Here is a 23,779-nt window from a genome sequence, read left to right on the forward strand (position 1 = left end):
ATCATCTTATTGTTCTTCTTTTTTTTTGTCGTTGTTATTATTGATTAATTCATATTGTGTTAAAGTTTGTTAATAAGGTGAAGTACTTTTTATTTTAATCTTCATATGTTTCATTATTTGGTATTATTATTATTATTGATAAATTCAGGTTGTTAAAGATTGTAAAGAAGGGGGGGGGGTATTTTAATCTTTTATTATTATTATTATTATTATTATTTTACATTTGTGGAAAAAAACGTGATGAACGTATGCAGAATGCGCCATGACGTCATTGCGCTAACCAGTTTGATATGTTCCTGTGGGACGGTCGAGGCCTGCAGCGGTGAACAGACGGCGGCCCCACAGAGTGAAATGTTTTGAGGGACAATAACGTTTATTTATGTGAAATAAGTGTCATAATCAGAGGGAAGTGAATGCTTTCCAGAAAAATCTAAGACAGAACAGGAAGAAAAATGCACACATATAACCGTTATACACATAAACACAAACATGCAGTCAAACTGAATGACATGTACTGTGCCATTCATTATACAGTACTTTTGTTAGCTGCACCATGACAGCTATAAGGGATGCACTGTGCCACTTTATCAGAAACTCTAATTTCAGAATAGGTATTACATCAGTTTATAGCTAAATTTGTGCAACACAAACACGACAGAGATGTTGTAACATGTGGTTGATAAAAGGGAACCCGCTTCTTCCTGGGATTCGTCGTCCCCTTCACTGTCATCGTCTCCTGCTATGCCGTCATCATCCATCGTCTCAGCAGGAACCGCACCCTGGCCAGCCAATCGAGTCGCCCCTTCAAGATCATCGCTGCCGTCATCACCACTTTCTTCCTGTGCTGGGCGCCGTATCACATCATGGCTCTAATCCAGATGGTTAATCACACGGCGATCCACTCGAGTGAAACATTGGACCACGTCATCAGTATCGGTGTCCCTATAGCAACCAGCCTGGCCTTTCTCAACAGCTGCCTGAACCCACTGCTGTATGTGTTCATGGGCCAAGATTTCAAGGAAAAAGTCCGCAAGTCCATCCTGAACCTGTTGGAGACTGCCTTCCAGGAGGAAGTGTCTCGCTCATATACATACACAAACTCAATGGTCACCAGTCGGAGTAAAGAGAAGTCCGTGTCTGATGCTGAGGTATAAGGTTGAACATGATATGGATAAACAAATACTCTAACTGTGTATAACATATATAACTGTATATAACAAATCATTTTTTTGAATAATTCATGGACCCTCAAGACAACCTGTATATATGATCTGAGATTGGAATATTCCTTATTATTTGATCGGTATTTGTTTTATGATTTGCTAGCAGTCATGTCTAAAGCAGATAGCTGTCTCCTAATAGCACACTTTTCTATGTCATAATCTGATCCTTTGTATCAAAGATCAATTTTTATGTAAACAGTGTAAATGATAATTGTTTATTTTTGCCTTTTTTAACCCTACAGTGGAGAACTCTTTTACAAGTCCATAAACGATGATGATGACTGTTGTTGTGATTCTTGTTGTATACCATTATTTCTATTATTAAAATATTATTTAGACTTAACCCCTTTCTCACTTGTAATGTTCATCTCATTATCACTTTAAAACGCTGTAATAATTATGTTTGTATTAGGAAAGGCTGCAAATCAGTGGCTGTTACGTGGTCAGGAAGTGGACAAATCATCAGGCATTTGTATAAATATTCGGAATCTATGGAAGCGTATTGCATTCACTTGAATAAAGAAAAATGCTCTGTTTTTCTGAGATAATTATCTTGGAAATTCCGACCATAACAATATAATAACGTTTTATGAATACTGCACGACATGATTATGTACAGTACCTATTATGAATTTTATGGGGATAAGACAGATAAAGGAAATATAGTTTTCATTTTTGTCCATAATTCAAATATTTCGTTTGTTAGTCTTTTGTAGTTCACTGTTATTTATACAGAAGGAGAGTCTGACAGTTTAAAGCGACGCTATACGTCATGGCGCTAATACAAGAAACGTTGCCAAACAAAAGACTGTCTAAGAGTGCAACAGTTACATGTAGCCCGCTGAACAAGGGCTCTATGCGAAACCTCCATGCAAAATGTAACTTCATCAAAATACTAGATAACAATTATCTCAGAAAAACAGAGTTTTTTTTTTTTTTCAAGTGATGCAATACGCTTCCGCACAGGCACAGCATAATGTATTCATATCTGATAAACAGTGCAAAACAGGATGCATGACAACCAACCCATGTGCAGTTCCTCTCATCAGAATGTGTCAAACATATTCCGACTTCAGTTGTCATGATTGGATCTACAGATGGTCTGCATGTCCAGCTTCAGCACGGAGTCGGCTGCTGCTCCAACTGTTTGGCAGCCTTGAGTTACTGACAGATGCTGATGTGAATTTCTAGTGGTGCAGGGCAGGGTAAAGTGAGGGGATAGCAAATGATGTAAGACTACATAGATGCTGTTTCACACTGTCAACACAAAACAACAAGGAGTATCATGTATTTTAAAGTTGCAGATGTGTAAGATTATCATAATATACATCATGCAGCTCGTGTGTCATTGAAGACACTCATTTAGTCAACATGACAATTTCATGACAACGCAAGTGTGAGCTTGTGCATAAGATTTGATGGTGGGAGGAGTTTCTTGTGTGCGGGCCACTTATGGTTCCTCCTCAGTGGCAGTGACATATTACAACACACAGGGCAGTTTATATTGACCTGTCAGAGTTTGATCAGGGAAACTTCTGCTGCAGATTCATCCTCAACAGACCGCGGGGCTTAGAGAAAGGTACGTTACATTTGCCAGATTACATGACCTTAAGTTGTGAAAAGGAACTATCACGACAAAATTATTAGACCAAGAGCAAAATCTTACGTTGGATTTGAATAATAGAGCTTTAATTATTTCCGTACATTTGCCGCCTTTCTGGCTTGACAACTACTTCCAAAAAAGATTTGTTTGTATATACATTTATGTACATAAAGCCTGCTGTATGTGTTTGGATGTAAATGTGTTTACACAGTGACACTATGGGGAATTGATATCTTTATGGAGACAAAAAAAAATTATTCAATATTGTGGTGACAACATGTTTCTAGCAGGGTAAAAGGTAGAGTGTGTGTGTGTGTGTGTGTGTGTGTGTGTGTGTGTGTGTGTGTGTGTGTGTGTGTGTGTGTGTGTGTGTTTGCGCGTCTCAGGCTGTCAGGAAGATTACAGAAGGATCCAGGTTATCAAGCTTGACCCAGAAAACATCCCTGCAAGGTTTTTAATTAGCTTTTTCTCATGTTGTTCTCGGCATCAAAAACAATCTAAGTAATTAAGTACATGAAGTGGATTTATTTTTTTGTGTTTTATTATCTGTGGTTCAGATTTTTTATTTTAAAGTTCTGTTGATCTGATGTTGATTTCACTCAGGAAAACCTGGTGTGCAGTTTATATGTGGTGCAAAGCTTACTGAGAAAAACGTTTTGTTTTCTTTCTTTTCTTGCGTGTGGAAGTTGGTGTCGTATAAGATTTGTCTCATTGTCTATTGTGGGTCATGAAAAGGTTGTGAAGCAGCGGGTCATGATTGTTGTTACCCCATGTTTACAGAGTTCATGTCATGACCCCGCAGACAGCATCCTCCCCAGGCCTTTTAGAGGAACCGACATAAGTGAAGTTATTTTTTTTTTTGTGGAATGAATGTCCTGATTTTTAATTCCAGTTTTCAAATGAGGTACATTTTAATCTCATGTATTAATTATGGATTGTTATTGAACTCTAGGTTAACATTTAAATGTTTTGTTTTTGATTCAGGTTCAAAGACAATGATGGAGCTAATGACTGATACCCCTCTCAACGTCACAAACACATCAGACATCACTGGAAGAAACAGCTCCTTGTACGAAGACGACGAAGAGTATGACTACGAAGATTATGACTACAAGGACGAGCACGCTGAGCTGGGACAGTCCCTCAAATTCATGTCTCTCATTATTTTCTGCCTGGTCTTTGTTCTCGGTGTGTTCATGAATGGAGTGGTTATCTGGGTGACCGGGTTCAAGATGAAGAAAACCGTTAACACCGTTTGGTTCCTCAATCTCGCTGTGGCCGACTTCCTCTTCACGGCATTCCTGCCCCTGGGTGTGATGTACTTGGCTCTGGATTACCACTGGCCTTTTGGAAACTTCATGTGCAAACTCAATGCCCTTGTACTACCCTTGAACATGTTTGCCAGCATCTACATCCTGGTGGTGATCAGTGTGGACACATGTGTGTCTGTGGTGTGGCCCGTCTGGGCCCAGAACCACCGAAGTGTACGCAAGGCATCCTGCGTGAGTCTGGGTGTTTGGATACTGGCTCTGATTCTCAGCGCTCCATCCTTCATCTTCAGGGACACTACGACTGACAATGGAACGATCATCTACTGCTACAACAACTTTGCCCATTCCGACGACTATGAAACACCATCAGTGAATCAGCTGCGACAGTTTCGACATCAGGCCATGACCATCACCCGCTTGCTCCTGGGATTCGTCGTCCCCTTCACTGTCATCGTCTCCTGTTATTCTGTGATCATCCATCGTCTCAGGAGGAACCGCACCCTGGCCAGCCAATCAAGTCGCCTCTTCAAGATCAGCACTGCCATCATCACCACTTTCTTCCTTTGCTGGGCGCCGTTTTACTGCATTACTGTAATCGTGATGTTTTATCACATGGCGAACCACAAGAGTGAAGCATTGGGCCACGTCATCACTATCGGTCTCCCAATCGCAACCAGCCTGGCCTTTCTCAACAGCTCCCTGAAATCCACTGCTGTATGTGTTCATTGGCAAAGATCTTAAGGAAAAAGTCCGCAAGTCCATCCTGAACCTGTTGGAGACTGCCTTCCAGGAGGAAGAGACACACTCTTCCACTAACACAAAGTCAACAGACAGAGACAAGCAAGCTAGTAATACCGAAGAAGCAGAATAATGTATAAATTCTGCTGGAGAAAGCACATGTTTATCTTTACAGAAAATAGGATCTTATCACCAAAACATCTTGAATTTCAAAAATCACCCAGAAGGCATTGCAAAATATGTATTCCATAAATTTATGGTTGAAAAACAGAAAAACTGCGAGAAAAGGGAACTTAGTTTCTTAGTCTTTCACATGCACGCGAATTGTGATGCATCCTGTGACAAATTCAGAAAAATAGAGAATTATATTTGTTGTTTATGGGTCATCATTTAGAATATATTAATAACACAGTAAAAATAATATTTGATGAAGAACATCATGTGTTTTTTTCTGTACAATATAGTTATGGTTAAGCTGGAATATAAATCTACAGTGTAAAATAGTGCTGTGAACAAACAGGTTTATAGAAAGTTAATTTCCCATCTTCCCCCTCATACCCAACCCCACCCACTGATGCCATTGTGTGTGTGTGTGTGTGTGTGTGTGTGTGTGAGTGTGTGTGTGTGTGTGAGGGAGAGAGAGAGAGAGTGAAAGAGAGAGAGATTTTTTACTGCTACATGTCCATTGCATGATTTAATAAACATGTTATTCAGCTTAAGGACTGATTCCTGAGAGACTAACACAGAAATAATGTACGTTACCATTAGATTATCATGAATAAAGTAGCAGCTGCATTGTAAACTTGTATAGAACAGCTTCATTTGATCTTTAAATCATTGCCAGTTGTTTTGGAGGATTTCGGGATGTCTATTTTTGGGTCTGTTGATGATGATGATGGCTGTTATTGTGATTCTTGTTACCACCATTATTTCCATTAGCAAAATATCATCAGGACTTGACCACCTTTTATCTCATCATCACCTTATAATATCACATTACACTGTGACAAATATGTTTTAATGCTGCAAATCACTTATTATAAGTTGCTTTTATCATGATATACAATCATTGAATGTCTTTTTACATAGGAAAAAGACTTTAGTAGAATGGTTTTCGCATAAGGGAAAATTTTGTTTAGTTTTAAAATTCATTTCAAATTTTTGGACTCTTTGATTGCTTCGATATTCTCCACTGATGCAAAGGACCGGCTCCTGTGAGCCTAATAAAGACAAATGTTTCTGACTACAACTTTGTCATTTTCTGAGGGTCTGTAACCTCATCCTGAGAACATGTTTGCTGTTTAAAATCTCTTTGATCTCTTTGTCTAGTGTCAAACATTTCAATGTGCAAGATTCAGGAAAATCCCTCTGGTGTTAAAAGTCTTTTGATAAACCCTCTTCATAACATTTACTGTGCAGCAGAGAGAGCCATTGTGCACAACATCCAGTAATTTTCTCAGACAGGATAATTAACTGGAGGAGAAAATAAAGAATATCTTCAGTATATTTTTGCACCAAAGTCTGTAACAATCAGGAGGTTGTTCATTTTCTTATTCCTGTAATGTATTCCCGTGGGTAAATTCAAGTCCTGAAATGATTTTGAAGGTGAAGGGAAATAACGTGCCATTTAGAGACTTTTTTACAGTATATTGCCGTGATTGAGAACTATTATAAAGTTGTGCCAGTCGTATTCAGGAAAACATCTGCACTCACGTAACGAACTGTGGAACAATCTCCCTGAGGAGATCCATCGGGCTAACTCCTCTTTTAAATCTATTCTATCTATTCTATTCTAATCTATTCTATCTATTCTATCTATTCTATTATAAATAAGAATAAAAAGAATAAGAATAAGAATAAGAACAAGAACAAGAACAAGAACAAGAATAAATATTGTGTTCAAGTTTGTTGAGAAGGATATGTATTTTTTATTTTAATCTTCATATTTTGTAATTGTTTTTTTTTATTATTTTTATTATTGCCATTATTGTTATTAGTATCCTTCTTCTTCTTCTTCTTCTTCTTTTTGTCGTTGTTATTATTGATTTATTCATATTGTGTTCAAGTTTGTTAATAAGGTGAAGTACTTTTTATTTTAATCTTCATATGTTTTATTATTTGGTATTATCATTATTATTGATAAATTCATGTTGTTAAAGATTGTAAAGAAGGGGGGGTATTTTAATCTTTTATTATTATTATTATTACACACATATAACCGTTATACACATAAACACACACATTTAGTCAAACTGAATGACATGTACAGTGCCATTCATTATACAGTACTTTTGTTAGCTGCACCATGACAGCTATAACGGATGCACTGTGCCACTTTATCGGAAACTCTAATTTCAGAATAGGTATTACATTAGTTTATAGCTAAATTTGTGCAACACAAACACGACAGAGATGTTGTAACATGTGGTTGATAAAAGGGAACGTTGTGTTTCTCATCTGTCTCATAAACTCCAGTTGTTGATTTTGATGTCTTCATCCATATGTTGCATCAAAGACAGCATGCAATAAAACGAGGAGTTTATAAGCCATGATCAGAGACTCTTTTTTATCATTAAATACGCTGTCACATGACCTACAAAACATAGTAATAAGGGACGTATGGAAGAGGTTTAACTGAAAATAGCATCTACAGTGTTAAATAGTGTTGGCTCATCGCTGAGGATTATACAATGTTCATTTCCTAACTTTCCCCTCGTACCCAACCCACTGACGCCATTACTTGTGTACATGATAAAATATATTGACAGTGTGTGTGTGTGTGTGTGTGTGTGTGTGTGTGTGTGTGTGTGTGTGTGTGTGAGCTGACTTTTGACTGCTACATGTCAACTGCATGCTTTGATAAACATGTTATTCAGCATTAGGACTGGTTCATGAGGGCTTGACAAAGAACTATGTTACCATCAGATTGTTGTGGTTATTTTGAACTTGCATTGTAACGTTTCGTTTGATCTTTTGATCATTGTTAGTTGTTTTTAGAGGGGATACTTTAATGTCTGTGCCCCCCACCCTGAGTACATGCATGTTGTGCTAACCTCTCAACTTTTTAAATACATCGAGTCAGTTTACCTTCATGATGGACAAAAATACATATACTTACATTTCTGAAGCAAGAATCAATCAGTTCTCAAAGTTGTTGCAGATTAATTGAATGGAAACAACTGTAATAGCACACTTTTCTATGTCATAATCTGAACCTCTGTATCAAAGATCAATTTTTATGGAAACAGTGTAAATGATAAGTTTATTTTTGCCTTTTTTAACCCTACAGTGGAGAACTCTTTTAGTCCATAAACGATGATGATGACTGTTGTTGTGATTCTTGTTGTATACCATTATTTCTATTATTAACATATTATTTAGACTTAACCCCTTTCTCACTTTTAATGTTCATCTCATTATCACTTTAAAACGCTGTAATAATTATGTTTGTAAATCTTAAGTTGGATTTGAATAATAAAGCATTAATTATTTCCGTAAATTTGCCGCCTTTCTGGCTTCACAACTTCTTCCAAAAAAGATTTGTTTGTATGTACATTTATGTACATAAAGCTTGCTGTATGTGTTTGGATGTAAATGTGTTTACACAGTGACACTATGGGGAATTGATATCTTTATGGAGACAAAAAAAAATGATTCAATATTGTGGTGAGAACATGTTTCTAGCAGGGTAAAAGGTAGAGTGTGTGTGTGTGTGTGTGTGTGTGTGTGTGTGTGTGTGTGTGTGTGTGTGTGCGTGTGCGTGTGCGTGTGCGTGTGCGTGTTTCAGGCTGTCAGGAAGATCACAGAAGGATCCAGGTTATCAAGCTTGACCCAGAAAACATCCCTGCAAGGTTTTTAATTAGCTTTTTCTCATGTTGTTCTCTGCATCAAAAACAATCTAAGTAATTAAGTACATGAAGTGGATTTATTTTTTTGTGTTCTATTATCTGTGGTTCAGATTTTTTATTTTAAAGTTCTGTTGATCTGATGTCGATTTCACTCAGGAAAACCTGGTGTGCAGTTTATATGTGGTGCAAAGCTTACTGAGAAAAACATTTTGTTTTCTTTCTTTTCTTGCGTGTGGAAGTTGGTGTCGTATAAGATTTGTCTCATTGTCTATTGTGGGTCATAAAAAGGTTGTGAAGCAGCGGGTCATGATTGTTGTTACCCCATGTTTACAGAGTTCAAGTCATGACCCCGCAGATAGCATCCTCCCCAGGCCTTTTAGAGGAACTGACATAAGTGAAGTAATTTTGTTTTTGTGGAATGAATGTCCTGATTTTGAATTCCAGTTTTCAAATGAGGTACATTTTAATCTCATGTATTAATTATGGATTGTTATTGAACTCTAGGTTAACATTTAAACGTTTTGTTTTTTATTCAGGTTCAAAGACAATGATGGAGCTAATGACTGCTACCCCTCTCAACGTCATGAACACATCAGACATCACTGGAAGAAACAGCTCCTCAGACGAGCACGCTGATCTGAGACAGTCCCTCAAAATCATCTCTCTCATTATTTTCTGCCTGGTCTTTGTTCTCGGTGTGTTCATGAATGGAGTGGTTATCTGGGTGACCGGGTTCAAGATGAAGAAAACCGTTAACACTGTTTGGTTCCTCAATCTCGCTGTGGCCGACTTCCTCTTTACGGTGTTCCTGCCCCTGGGTGTGACGTACTTGGCTCTGGATTACCACTGGCCTTTTGGCAACTTCATGTGCAGACTCAATGCCCTTGTACTACCCTTGAACATGTTTGCCAGCGTCTACATCCTGGTGGTGATCAGTGTGGACAGATTTGTGTCTGTGGTGTGGCCAGTCTGGGCCCAGAACCACCGAAGTGTACGCAAGGCATCCTGCGTGAGTCTGGGTGTTTGGATACTGGCTCTGATTCTCAGCGCTCCATCCTTCATCTTCAGGGACACTACGCCTGACAATGGAACGATCATCTACTGCTACAACAACTTTGCCCTTTCTGACGACTATGAAACACCATCAGTGAATCAGCTGCGACAGTTTCGACATCAGGCCATGACCATCACCCGCTTCCTCCTGGGATTCGTCGTCCCCTTCACTGTCATCGTCTCCTGTTATTCTGTGATCATCCATCGTCTCAGGAGGAACCGCACCCTGGCCAGCCAATCAAGTCGCCCCTTCAAGATCATCGCTGCCATCATCACCACTTTCTTCCTTTGCTGGGCGCCGTTTTACTGCATTACTGTAATCGAGATGTTTTATCACATGGCGAACCACAAGAGTGAAGCATTGGGCCACGTCATCAGAATCGGTTTCCCTATAGCAACCAGCCTGGCCTTTCTCAACAGCTGCCTGAACCCACTGCTGTATGTGTTCATTGGCAAAGATCTTAAGGAAAAAGTCCGCAAGTCCATCCTGAACCTGTTGGAGACTGCCTTCCAGGAGGAAGAGACACACTCTTCCACTAACACAAAGTCAACAGACAGAGACAAGCAAGCTAGTAATACCGAAGAAGCAGAATAATGTATAAATTCTGCTGGAGAAAGCACATGTTTATCTTTACAGAAAATTGGATCTTATCACCAAAACATCTTGAATTTGAAAAATCACCCAGAAGGCACTGCAAAATATGTATTCCATAAATTTATGGTTGAAAAACAGAAAAACTGTGAGAAAAGGGAAGTTAGTTTCTTCGTCTTTCACATGCACGCGAATTGTGATGCATCCTGTGACAAATTCAGAAAAATAGAGAATTATATTTGTTGTTTATGGGTCATCATTTAGAATATATTAATAACACAGTAAAAATAATATTTTGATGAAGAACATCATGTGTTTTTTTCTGTACAATATAGTTATGGTTAAGCTGGAATATAAATCTACAGTGTAAAATAGTGCTGAGAACAAACAGGTTTATAGAAAGTTAATTTCCCATCTTCCCCCTCATACCCAACCCCACCCACTGATGCCATTGTGTGTGTGTGTGTGTGTGTGTGTGTGTGTGTGTGTGTGTGTGTGTGTGTGTGTGTGTGTGTGTGTGTGTGTGTGAGTGTGAAAGAGAGAGATATTTTTGACCGCTAAATGTCCATTGCATGATTTAATAAACATGTTGTTCAGCTTAAGGACTGATTCCTGAGAGACTAACACAGAAATAATGTACGTTACCATTAGATTATCATGAATAAAGCAGCTGCATTGTAAACTTGTATAGAACAGCTTCATTTGATCTTTAAATCATTGCCAGTTGTTTTGGGGGATTTCGGGATGTCTTTTTTTGGGTCTGTTGATGATGATGATGGCTGTTATTGTGATTCTTTTTTGTTACCACCATTATTTCCATTAGCAAAATATCATCAGGACTTGACCACCTTTTATCTCATCATTACCTTATAATATTACATTACACTGTGACAAATATGTTTTACCATATAAGGCTGCAAATCACTTATTATAAGTTGCTTTTATCATGATATACAATCATTGAATGTCTTTTTACATAGGAAAAAGACTTTAGTAGAATGGTTTTCGCATAAGGGAAAATTTTGTTTAGTTTTAAAATTCATTTCAAATTTTTGGACTCTTTGATTGCTTCGATATTCTCCACTGATGCAAAGGACCGGCTCCTGTGAGCCTAATAAAGACAAATGTTTCTGACTACAACTTTGTCATTTTCTGAGGGTCTGTAACCTCATCCTGAGAACATGTTTGCTGTTTAAAATCTCTTTGATCTCTTTGTCTAGTGTCAAACATTTCAATGTGCAAGATTCAGGAAAATCCCTCTGGTGTTAAAAGTCTTTTGATAAACCCTCTTCATAACATTTACTGTGCAGCAGAGAGAGCCATTGTGCACAACATCCAGTAATTTTCTCAGACAGGATAATTAACTGGAGGAGAAAATAAAGAATATCTTCAGTATATTTTTGCACCAAAGTCTGTAACAATCAGGAGGTTGTTCATTTTCTTATTCCTGTAATGTATTCCCGTGGGTAAATTCAAGTCCTGAAATGATTTTGAAGGTGAAGGGAAATAACGTGCCATTTAGAGACTTTTTTACAGTATATTGCCGTGATTGAGAACTATTATAAAGTTGTGCCAGTCGTATTCAGGAAAACATCTGCACTCACGTAACGAACTGTGGAACAATCTCCCTGAGGAGATCCATCGGGCTAACTCCTCTTTTAAATCTATTCTATCTATTCTATTCTAATCTATTCTATCTATTCTATCTATTCTATTATAAATAAGAATAAAAAGAATAAGAATAAGAATAAGAACAAGAACAAGAACAAGAACAAGAACAAGAATAAATATTGTGTTCAAGTTTGTTGAGAAGGATATGTATTTTTTATTTTAATCTTCATATGTTTTATTATTTGGTATTATCATTATTATTGATAAATTCATGTTGTTAAAGATTGTAAAGAAGGGGGGGTATTTTAATCTTTTATTATTATTATTATTACACACATATAACCGTTATACACATAAACACACACATTTAGTCAAACTGAATGACATGTACAGTGCCATTCATTATACAGTACTTTTGTTAGCTGCACCATGACAGCTATAACGGATGCACTGTGCCACTTTATCGGAAACTCTAATTTCAGAATAGGTATTACATTAGTTTATAGCTAAATTTGTGCAACACAAACACGACAGAGATGTTGTAACATGTGGTTGATAAAAGGGAACGTTGTGTTTCTCATCTGTCTCATAAACTCCAGTTGTTGATTTTGATGTCTTCATCCATATGTTGCATCAAAGACAGCATGCAATAAAACGAGGAGTTTATAAGCCATGATCAGAGACTCTTTTTTATCATTAAATACGCTGTCACATGACCTACAAAACATAGTAATAAGGGACGTATGGAAGAGGTTTAACTGAAAATAGCATCTACAGTGTTAAATAGTGTGGGCTCATCGCTGAGGATTATACAATGTTCATTTCCTAACTTTCCCCTCGTACCCAACCCACTGACGCCATTACTTGTGTACATGATAAAATATATTGACAGTGTGTGTGTGTGTGTGTGTGTGTGTGTGTGTGTGTGTGTGTGTGTGTGTGTGTGAGCTGACTTTTGACTGCTACATGTCAACTGCATGCTTTGATAAACATGTTATTCAGCATTAGGACTGGTTCATGAGGGCTTGACAAAGAACTATGTTACCATCAGATTGTTGTGGTTATTTTGAACTTGCATTGTAACGTTTCGTTTGATCTTTTGATCATTGTTAGTTGTTTTTAGAGGGGATACTTTAATGTCTGTGCCCCCCACCCTGAGTACATGCATGTTGTGCTAACCTCTCAACTTTTTAAATACATCGAGTCAGTTTACCTTCATGATGGACAAAAATACATATACTTACATTTCTGAAGCAAGAATCAATCAGTTCTCAAAGTTGTTGCAGATTAATTGAATGGAAACAACTGTAATAGCACACTTTTCTATGTCATAATCTGAACCTCTGTATCAAAGATCAATTTTTATGGAAACAGTGTAAATGATAAGTTTATTTTTGCCTTTTTTAACCCTACAGTGGAGAACTATTTTAGTCCATAAACGATGATGATGACTGTTGTTGTGATTCTTGTTGTATACCATTATTTCTATTATTAACATATTATTTAGACTTAACCCCTTTCTCACTTTTAATGTTCATCTCATTATCACTTTAAAACGCTGTAATAATTATGTTTGTAAATCTTAAGTTGGATTTGAATAATAAAGCATTAATTATTTCCGTAAATTTGCCGCCTTTCTGGCTTCACAACTTCTTCCAAAAAAGATTTGTTTGTATATACATTTATGTACATAAAGCTTGCTGTATGTGTTTGGATGTAAATGTGTTTACACAGTGACACTATGGGGAATTGATATCTTTATGGAGACAAAAAAAAATGATTCAATATTGTGGTGAGAACATGTTTCTAGCAGGGTAAAAGGTAGAGTGTGTGTGTGTGTGTGTGTGTGTGTGTGTGTGTGTGTGTGTGTGCGTGTGCGTGTGCGTGTGCGTGTTTCAGGCTGTCAGGAAGATCACAGAAGGATCCAGGTTATCAAGCTTGACCCAGAAAACATCCCTGCAAGGTTTTTAATTAGCTTTTTCTCATGTTGTTCTCTGCATCAAAAACAATCTAAGTAATTAAGTACATGAAGTGGATTTATTTTTTTGTGTTCTATTATCTGTGGTTCAGATTTTTTATTTTAAAGTTCTGTTGATCTGATGTCGATTTCACTCAGGAAAACCTGGTGTGCAGTTTATATGTGGTGCAAAGCTTACTGAGAAAAACATTTTGTTTTCTTTCTTTTCTTGCGTGTGGAAGTTGGTGTCGTATAAGATTTGTCTCATTGTCTATTGTGGGTCATAAAAAGGTTGTGAAGCAGCGGGTCATGATTGTTGTTACCCCATGTTTACAGAGTTCAAGTCATGACCCCGCAGACAGCATCCTCCCCAGGCCTTTTAGAGGAACTGACATAAGTGAAGTAATTTTGTTTTTGTGGAATGAATGTCCTGATTTTGAATTCCAGTTTTCAAATGAGGTACATTTTAATCTCATGTATTAATTATGGATTGTTATTGAACTCTAGGTTAACATTTAAACGTTTTGTTTTTTATTCAGGTTCAAAGACAATGATGGAGCTAATGACTGCTACCCCTCTCAACGTCACGAACACATCAGACATCACTGGAAGAAACAACTCCTCAGACGAGCACGCTGATCTGAGACAGTCCCTCAAAATCATCTCTCTCATTATTTTCTGCCTGGTCTTTGTTCTCGGTGGGTTCGGGAATGGAGTGGTTATCTGGGTGACCGGGTTCAAGATGAAGAAAACCGTTAACACCGTTTGGTTCCTCAATCTCGCTGTGGCCGACTTCCTCTTTACGGTGTTCCTGCCCCTGGGTGTGACGTACTTGGCTCTGGATTACCACTGGCCTTTTGGCAACTTCATGTGCAGACTCAATGCCCTTGTACTACCCTTGAACATGTTTGCCAGCGTCTACATCCTGGTGGTGATCAGTGTGGACAGATGTGTGTCTGTGGTGTGGCCCGTCTGGGCCCAGAACCACCGAAGTGTACGCAAGGCATCCTGCGTGAGTCTGGGTGTTTGGATACTGGCTCTGATTCTCAGCGCTCCATCCTTCATCTTCAGGGACACTACGCCTGACAATGGAACGATCATCTACTGCTACAACAACTTTGCCCTTTCTGACGACTATGAAACACCATCAGTGAATCAGCTGCGACAGTTTCGACATCAGGCCATGACCATCACCCGCTTCCTCCTGGGATTCGTCGTCCCCTTCACTGTCATCGTCTCCTGTTATTCTGTGATCATCCATCGTCTCAGGAGGAACCGCACCCTGGCCAGCCAATCAAGTCGCCCCTTCAAGATCATCGCTGCCATCATCACCACTTTCTTCCTTTGCTGGGCGCCGTTTTACTGCATTACTGTAATCGAGATGTTTTATCACATGGCGAACCACAAGAGTGAAGCATTGGGCCACGTCATCAGAATCGGTTTCCCTATAGCAACCAGCCTGGCCTTTCTCAACAGCTGCCTGAACCCACTGCTGTATGTGTTCATTGGCAAAGATCTTAAGGAAAAAGTCCGCAAGTCCATCCTGAACCTGTTGGAGACTGCCTTCCAGGAGGAAGAGACACACTCTTCCACTAACACAAAGTCAACAGACAGAGACAAGCAAGCTAGTAATACCGAAGAAGCAGAATAATGTATAAATTCTGCTGGAGAAAGCACATGTTTATCTTTACAGAAAATTGGATCTTATCACCAAAACATCTTGAATTTGAAAAATCACCCAGAAGGCATTGCAAAATATGTATTCCATAAATTTATGGTTGAAAAACAGAAAAACTGTGAGAAAAGGGAAGTTAGTTTCTTCGTCTTTCACATGCACGCGAATTGTGATGCATCCTGTGACAAATTCAGAAAAATAGAGAATTATATTTGTTGTTTATGGGTCATCATTTAGAATATATTAATAACACAGTAAAAATAATATTTTGATGAAGAACATCATGTGTTTTTTTCTGTACAATATAGTTATGGTTAAGCTGGAATATAAATCTACAGTGTAAAATAGTGCTGAGAACAAACAGGTTTATAGAAAGTTAATTTCCCATCTTCCCCCTCATACCCAACCCCACCCACTGATGCCATTGTGTGTGTGTGTGTGTGTGTGTGTGTGTGTGTGTGTGTGTGTGTGTGTGTGTGTGTGTGTGTGTGTGTGTGTGTGTGTGTGTGTGTGTGTGTGTGTGTGAGTGTGAAAGAGAGAGATATTTTTGACCGCTAAATGTCCATTGCATGATTTAATAAACATGTTGTTCAGCTTAAGGACTGATTCCTGAGAGACTAACACAGAAATAATGTACGTTACCATTAGATTATCATGAATAAAGTAGCAGCTGCATTGTAAACTTGTATAGAACAGCTTCATTTGATCTTTAAATCATTGCCAGTTGTTTTGGGGGATTTCGGGATGTCTTTTTTTGGGTCTGTTGATGATGATGATGGCTGTTATTGTGATTCTTTTTTGTTACCACCATTATTTCCATTAGCAAAATATCATCAGGACTTGACCACCTTTTATCTCATCATTACCTTATAATATTACATTACACTGTGACAAATATGTTTTACCATATAAGGCTGCAAATCACTTATTATAAGTTGCTTTTATCATGATATACAATCATTGAATGTCTTTTTACATAGGAAAAAGACTTTAGTAGAATGGTTTTCGCATAAGGGAAAATTTTGTTTAGTTTTAAAATTCATTTCAAATTTTTGGACTCTTTGATTGCTTCGATATTCTCCACTGATGCAAAGGACCGGCTCCTGTGAGCCTAATAAAGACAAATGTTTCTGACTACAACTTTGTCATTTTCTGAGGGTCTGTAACCTCATCCTGAGAACATGTTTGCTGTTTAAAATCTCTTTGATCTCTTTGTCTAGTGTCAAACATTTCAATGTGCAAGATTCAGGAAAATCCCTCTGGTGTTAAAAGTCTTTTGATAAACCCTCTTCATAACATTTACTGTGCAGCAGAGAGAGCCATTGTGCACAACATCCAGTAATTTTCTCAGACAGGATAATTAACTGGAGGAGAAAATAAAGAATATCTTCAGTATATTTTTGCACCAAAGTCTGTAACAATCAGGAGGTTGTTCATTTTCTTATTCCTGTAATGTATTCCCGTGGGTAAATTCAAGTCCTGAAATGATTTTGAAGGTGAAGGGAAATAACGTGCCATTTAGAGACTTTTTTACAGTATATTGCCGTGATTGAGAACTATTATAAAGTTGTGCCAGTCGTATTCAGGAAAACATCTGCACTCACGTAACGAACTGTGGAACAATCTCCCTGAGGAGATCCATCGGGCTAACTCCTCTTTTAAATCTATTCTATCTATTCTATTCTAATCTATTCTATCTATTCTATCTATTCTATTATAAATAAGAATAAAAAGAATAAGAATAAGAATAAGAACAAGAACAAGAACAAGAACAAGAACAAGAACAAGAATAAATATTGTGTTCAAGTTTGTTGAGAAGGATATGTATTTTTTATTTTAATCTTCATATGTTTTATTATTTGGTATTATCATTATTATTGATAAATTCATGTTGTTAAAGATTGTAAAGAAGGGGGGGTATTTTAATCTTTTATTATTATTATTATTACACACATATAACCGTTATACACATAAACACACACATTTAGTCAAACTGAATGACATGTACAGTGCCATTCATTATACAGTACTTTTGTTAGCTGCACCATGACAGCTATAACGGATGCACTGTGCCACTTTATCGGAAACTCTAATTTCAGAATAGGTATTACATTAGTTTATAGCTAAATTTGTGCAACACAAACACGACAGAGATGTTGTAACATGTGGTTGATAAAAGGGAACGTTGTGTTTCTCATCTGTCTCATAAACTCCAGTTGTTGATTTTGATGTCTTCATCCATATGTTGCATCAAAGACAGCATGCAATAAAACGAGGAGTTTATAAGCCATGATCAGAGACTCTTTTTTATCATTAAATACGCTGTCACATGACCTACAAAACATAGTAATAAGGGACGTATGGAAGAGGTTTAACTGAAAATAGCATCTACAGTGTTAAATAGTGTGGGCTCATCGCTGAGGATTATACAATGTTCATTTCCTAACTTTCCCCTCGTACCCAACCCACTGACGCCATTACTTGTGTACATGATAAAATATATTGACAGTGTGTGTGTGTGTGTGTGTGTGTGTGTGTGTGTGTGTGTGTGTGTGTGTGTGTGTGTGTGTGTGTGTGTGTGTGTGTGTGAGCTGACTTTTGACTGCTACATGTCAACTGCATGCTTTGATAAACATGTTATTCAGCATTAGGACTGGTTCATGAGGGCTTGACAAAGAACTATGTTACCATCAGATTGTTGTGGTTATTTTGAACTTGCATTGTAACGTTTCGTTTGATCTTTTGATCATTGTTAGTTGTTTTTAGAGGGGATACTTTAATGTCTGTGCCCCCCACCCTGAGTACATGCATGTTGTGCTAACCTCTCAACTTTTTAAATACATCGAGTCAGTTTACCTTCATGATGGACAAAAATACATATACTTACATTTCTGAAGCAAGAATCAATCAGTTCTCAAAGTTGTTGCAGATTAATTGAATGGAAACAACTGTAATAGCACACTTTTCTATGTCATAATCTGAACCTCTGTATCAAAGATCAATTTTTATGGAAACAGTGTAAATGATAAGTTTATTTTTGCCTTTTTTAACCCTACAGTGGAGAACTCTTTTAGTCCATAAACGATGATGATGACTGTTGTTGTGATTCTTGTTGTATACCATTATTTCTATTATTAACATATTATTTAGACTTAACCCCTTTCTCACTTTTAATGTTCATCTCATTATCACTTTAAAACGCTGTAATAATTATGTTTGTAAATCTTAAGTTGGATTTGAATAATAAAGCATTAATTATTTCCGTAAATTTGCCGCCTTTCTGGCTTCACAACTTCTTCCAAAAAAGATTTGTTTGTATATACATTTATGTACATAAAGCTTGCTGTATGTGTTTGGATGTAAATGTGTTTACACAGTGACACTATGGGGAATTGATATCTTTATGGAGACAAAAAAAAATGATTCAATATTGTGGTGAGAACATGTTTCTAGCAGGGTAAAAGGTAGAGTGTGTGTGTGTGTGTGTGTGTGTGTGTGTGTGTGTGTGTGTGTGTGTGCGTGTGCGTGTGCGTGTGCGTGTTTCAGGCTGTCAGGAAGATCACAGAAGGATCCAGGTTATCAAGCTTGACCCAGAAAACATCCCTGCAAGGTTTTTAATTAGCTTTTTCTCATGTTGTTCTCTGCATCAAAAACAATCTAAGTAATTAAGTACATGAAGTGGATTTATTTTTTTGTGTTCTATTATCTGTGGTTCAGATTTTTTATTTTAAAGTTCTGTTGATCTGATGTCGATTTCACTCAGGAAAACCTGGTGTGCAGTTTATATGTGGTGCAAAGCTTACTGAGAAAAACATTTTGTTTTCTTTCTTTTCTTGCGTGTGGAAGTTGGTGTCGTATAAGATTTGTCTCATTGTCTATTGTGGGTCATAAAAAGGTTGTGAAGCAGCGGGTCATGATTGTTGTTACCCCATGTTTACAGAGTTCAAGTCATGACCCCGCAGACAGCATCCTCCCCAGGCCTTTTAGAGGAACTGACATAAGTGAAGTAATTTTGTTTTTGTGGAATGAATGTCCTGATTTTGAATTCCAGTTTTCAAATGAGGTACATTTTAATCTCATGTATTAATTATGGATTGTTATTGAACTCTAGGTTAACATTTAAACGTTTTGTTTTTTATTCAGGTTCAAAGACAATGATGGAGCTAATGACTGCTACCCCTCTCAACGTCACGAACACATCAGACATCACTGGAAGAAACAACTCCTCAGACGAGCACGCTGATCTGAGACAGTCCCTCAAAATCATCTCTCTCATTATTTTCTGCCTGGTCTTTGTTCTCGGTGGGTTCGGGAATGGAGTGGTTATCTGGGTGACCGGGTTCAAGATGAAGAAAACCGTTAACACCGTTTGGTTCCTCAATCTCGCTGTGGCCGACTTCCTCTTTACGGTGTTCCTGCCCCTGGGTGTGACGTACTTGGCTCTGGATTACCACTGGCCTTTTGGCAACTTCATGTGCAGACTCAATGCCCTTGTACTACCCTTGAACATGTTTGCCAGCGTCTACATCCTGGTGGTGATCAGTGTGGACAGATTTGTGTCTGTGGTGTGGCCAGTCTGGGCCCAGAACCACCGAAGTGTACGCAAGGCATCCTGCGTGAGTCTGGGTGTTTGGATACTGGCTCTGATTCTCAGCGCTCCATCCTTCATCTTCAGGGACACTACGCCTGACAATGGAACGATCATCTACTGCTACAACAACTTTGCCCTTTCTGACGACTATGAAACACCATCAGTGAATCAGCTGCGACAGTTTCGACATCAGGCCATGACCATCACCCGCTTCCTCCTGGGATTCGTCGTCCCCTTCACTGTCATCGTCTCCTGTTATTCTGTGATCATCCATCGTCTCAGGAGGAACCGCACCCTGGCCAGCCAATCAAGTCGCCCCTTCAAGATCATCGCTGCCATCATCACCACTTTCTTCCTTTGCTGGGCGCCGTTTTACTGCATTACTGTAATCGAGATGTTTTATCACATGGCGAACCACAAGAGTGAAGCATTGGGCCACGTCATCAGAATCGGTTTACCTATAGCAACCAGCCTGGCCTTTCTCAACAGCTGCCTGAACCCACTGCTGTATGTGTTCATTGGCAAAGATCTTAAGGAAAAAGTCCGCAAGTCCATCCTGAACCTGTTGGAGACTGCCTTCCAGGAGGAAGAGACACACTCTTCCACTAACACAAAGTCAACAGACAGAGACAAGCAAGCTAGTAATACCGAAGAAGCAGAATAATGTATAAATTCTGCTGGAGAAAGCACATGTTTATCTTTACAGAAAATTGGATCTTATCACCAAAACATCTTGAATTTGAAAAATCACCCAGAAGGCATTGCAAAATATGTATTCCATAAATTTATGGTTGAAAAACAGAAAAACTGTGAGAAAAGGGAAGTTAGTTTCTTCGTCTTTCACATGCACGCGAATTGTGATGCATCCTGTGACAAATTCAGAAAAATAGAGAATTATATTTGTTGTTTATGGGTCATCATTTAGAATATATTAATAACACAGTAAAAATAATATTTTGATGAAGAACATCATGTGTTTTTTTCTGTACAATATAGTTATGGTTAAGCTGGAATATAAATCTACAGTGTAAAATAGTGCTGAGAACAAACAGGTTTATAGAAAGTTAATTTCCCATCTTCCCCCTCATACCCAACCCCACCCACTGATGCCATTGTGTGTGTGTGTGTGTGTGTGTGTGTGTGTGTGTGTGTGTGTGTGTGTGTGTGTGTGTGTGTGTGTGTGTGTGTGTGTGTGAGTGTGAAAGAGAGAGATATTTTTGACCGCTAAATGTCCATTGCATGATTTAATAAACATGTTGTTCAGCTTAAGGACTGATTCCTGAGAGACTAACACAGAAATAATGTACGTTACCATTAGATTATCATGAATAAAGTAGCAGCTGCATTGTAAACTTGTATAGAACAGCTTCATTTGATCTTTAAATCATTGCCAGTTGTTTTGGGGGATTTCGGGATGTCTTTTTTTGGGTCTGTTGATGATGATGATGGCTGTTATTGTGATTCTTTTTTGTTACCACCATTATTTCCATTAGCAAAATATCATCAGGACTTGACCACCTTTTATCTCATCATTACCTTATAATATTACATTACACTGTGACAAATATGTTTTACCATATAAGGCTGCAAATCACTTATTATAAGTTGCTTTTATCATGATATACAATCATTGAATGTCTTTTTACATAGGAAAAAGACTTTAGTAGAATGGTTTTCGCATAAGGGAAAATTTTGTTTAGTTTTAAAATTCATTTCAAATTTTTGGACTCTTTGATTGCTTCGATATTCTCCACTGATGCAAAGGACCGGCTCCTGTGAGCCTAATAAAGACAAATGTTTCTGACTACAACTTTGTCATTTTCTGAGGGTCTGTAACCTCATCCTGAGAACATGTTTGCTGTTTAAAATCTCTTTGATCTCTTTGTCTAGTGTCAAACATTTCAATGTGCAAGATTCAGGAAAATCCCTCTGGTGTTAAAAGTCTTTTGATAAACCCTCTTCATAACATTTACTGTGCAGCAGAGAGAGCCATTGTGCACAACATCCAGTAATTTTCTCAGACAGGATAATTAACTGGAGGAGAAAATAAAGAATATCTTCAGTATATTTTTGCACCAAAGTCTGTAACAATCAGGAGGTTGTTCATTTTCTTATTCCTGTAATGTATTCCCGTGGGTAAATTCAAGTCCTGAAATGATTTTGAAGGTGAAGGGAAATAACGTGCCATTCAGAGACTTTTTTACAGTATATTGCCGTGATTGAGAACTATTATAAAGTTGTGCCAGTCGTATTCAGGAAAACATCTGCACTCACGTAACGAACTGTGGAACAATCTCCCTGAGGAGATCCATCGGGCTAACTCCTCTTTTAAATCTATTCTATCTATTCTATTCTAATCTATTCTATCTATTCTATCTATTCTATTATAAATAAGAATAAAAAGAATAAGAATAAGAATAAGAACAAGAACAAGAACAAGAACAAGAATAAATATTGTGTTCAAGTTTGTTGAGAAGGATATGTATTTTTTATTTTAATCTTCATATTTTGTAATTGTTTTTTTTTTATTATTTTTATTATTGCCATTATTGTTATTAGTATCCTTCTTCTTCTTCTTCTTCTTTTTTTTGTCGTTGTTATTATTGATTTATTCATATTGTGTTCAAGTTTGTTAATAAGGTGAAGTACTTTTTATTTTAATCTTCATATGTTTTATTATTTGGTATTATCATTATTATTGATAAATTCATGTTGTTAAAGATTGTAAAGAAGGGGGGGTATTTTAATCTTTTATTATTATTATTATTACACACATATAACCGTTATACACATAAACACACACATTTAGTCAAACTGAATGACATGTACAGTGCCATTCATTATACAGTACTTTTGTTAGCTGCACCATGACAGCTATAACGGATGCACTGTGCCACTTTATCGGAAACTCTAATTTCAGAATAGGTATTACATTAGTTTATAGCTAAATTTGTGCAACACAAACACGACAGAGATGTTGTAACATGTGGTTGATAAAAGGGAACGTTGTGTTTCTCATCTGTCTCATAAACTCCAGTTGTTGATTTTGATGTCTTCATCCATATGTTGCATCAAAGACAGCATGCAATAAAACGAGGAGTTTATAAGCCATGATCAGAGACTCTTTTTTATCATTAAATACGCTGTCACATGACCTACAAAACATAGTAATAAGGGACGTATGGAAGAGGTTTAACTGAAAATAGCATCTACAGTGTTAAATAGTGTTGGCTCATCGCTGAGGATTATACAATGTTCATTTCCTAACTTTCCCCTCGTACCCAACCCACTGACGCCATTACTTGTGTACATGATAAAATATATTGACAGTGTGTGTGTGTGTGTGTGTGTGTGTGTGTGTGTGTGTGTGTGTGTGTGTGTGTGTGTGTGTGTGTGTGTGTGTGAGCTGACTTTTGACTGCTACATGTCAACTGCATGCTTTGATAAACATGTTATTCAGCATTAGGACTGGTTCATGAGGGCTTGACAAAGAACTATGTTACCATCAGATTGTTGTGGTTATTTTGAACTTGCATTGTAACGTTTCGTTTGATCTTTTGATCATGGTTAGTTGTTTTTAGAGGGGATACTTTAATGTCTGTGCCCCCCACCCTGAG

At 37.6% G+C, this 23,779-nt stretch overlaps 4 protein-coding genes and 1 pseudogene across 4 annotated transcripts; all 5 read left to right on the plus strand.

Annotated features, from left to right (window-relative positions):
• The first annotated feature begins 240 nt into the window (after positions 1-240).
• Positions 241-1,354, plus strand: LOC117776413 (chemokine-like receptor 1). The gene is made up of 2 exons (XM_034610300.1): positions 241-246; positions 687-1,354. Exons 1-2 carry the CDS (start codon positions 241-243, stop codon positions 1,152-1,154), a joined length of 474 nt encoding a protein of 157 aa, XP_034466191.1. The 3' UTR covers positions 1,155-1,354.
• A 1,338-nt stretch (positions 1,355-2,692) lies between these two features.
• On the plus strand, positions 2,693-10,331 carry LOC117776414 (chemokine-like receptor 1). Its single transcript, XM_034610301.1, has 2 exons — positions 2,693-2,802; positions 9,220-10,331. Exon 2 carries the CDS (start codon positions 9,231-9,233, stop codon positions 10,329-10,331), a length of 1,101 nt encoding a protein of 366 aa, XP_034466192.1. The 5' UTR covers positions 2,693-2,802; positions 9,220-9,230.
• On the plus strand, positions 3,822-5,448 carry LOC117776601 (annotated as a pseudogene).
• A 4,115-nt stretch (positions 10,332-14,446) lies between the features above and the next one.
• On the plus strand, positions 14,447-15,547 carry LOC117776415 (chemokine-like receptor 1). Its single transcript, XM_034610302.1, has one exon. The coding sequence runs from the start codon at positions 14,447-14,449 to the stop codon at positions 15,545-15,547; it is 1,101 nt and encodes a 366-aa protein (XP_034466193.1).
• Positions 15,548-19,725: 4,178 nt separating this feature from the next.
• On the plus strand, positions 19,726-20,826 carry LOC117776416 (chemokine-like receptor 1). The gene has a single exon (XM_034610303.1). It carries the CDS (start codon positions 19,726-19,728, stop codon positions 20,824-20,826), a length of 1,101 nt encoding a protein of 366 aa, XP_034466194.1.
• Positions 20,827-23,779: the final 2,953 nt, after the last annotated feature.

Source organism: Hippoglossus hippoglossus, chromosome 16 (genome assembly GCF_009819705.1).
Source record: "Hippoglossus hippoglossus isolate fHipHip1 chromosome 16, fHipHip1.pri, whole genome shotgun sequence".
Taxonomy (NCBI): domain Eukaryota; kingdom Metazoa; phylum Chordata; class Actinopteri; order Pleuronectiformes; family Pleuronectidae; genus Hippoglossus; species Hippoglossus hippoglossus.

What these genes read in the sequence shown, in the direction of transcription:
- LOC117776414 (XM_034610301.1), top strand. Translation starts at nt 9,231, where the DNA reads ATGATGGAGCTAATGACTGCTACCCCTCTCAACGTCATGAACACATCA.
- LOC117776416 (XM_034610303.1), top strand. Translation starts at nt 19,726, where the DNA reads ATGATGGAGCTAATGACTGCTACCCCTCTCAACGTCACGAACACATCA.
- LOC117776415 (XM_034610302.1), top strand. Translation starts at nt 14,447, where the DNA reads ATGATGGAGCTAATGACTGCTACCCCTCTCAACGTCACGAACACATCA.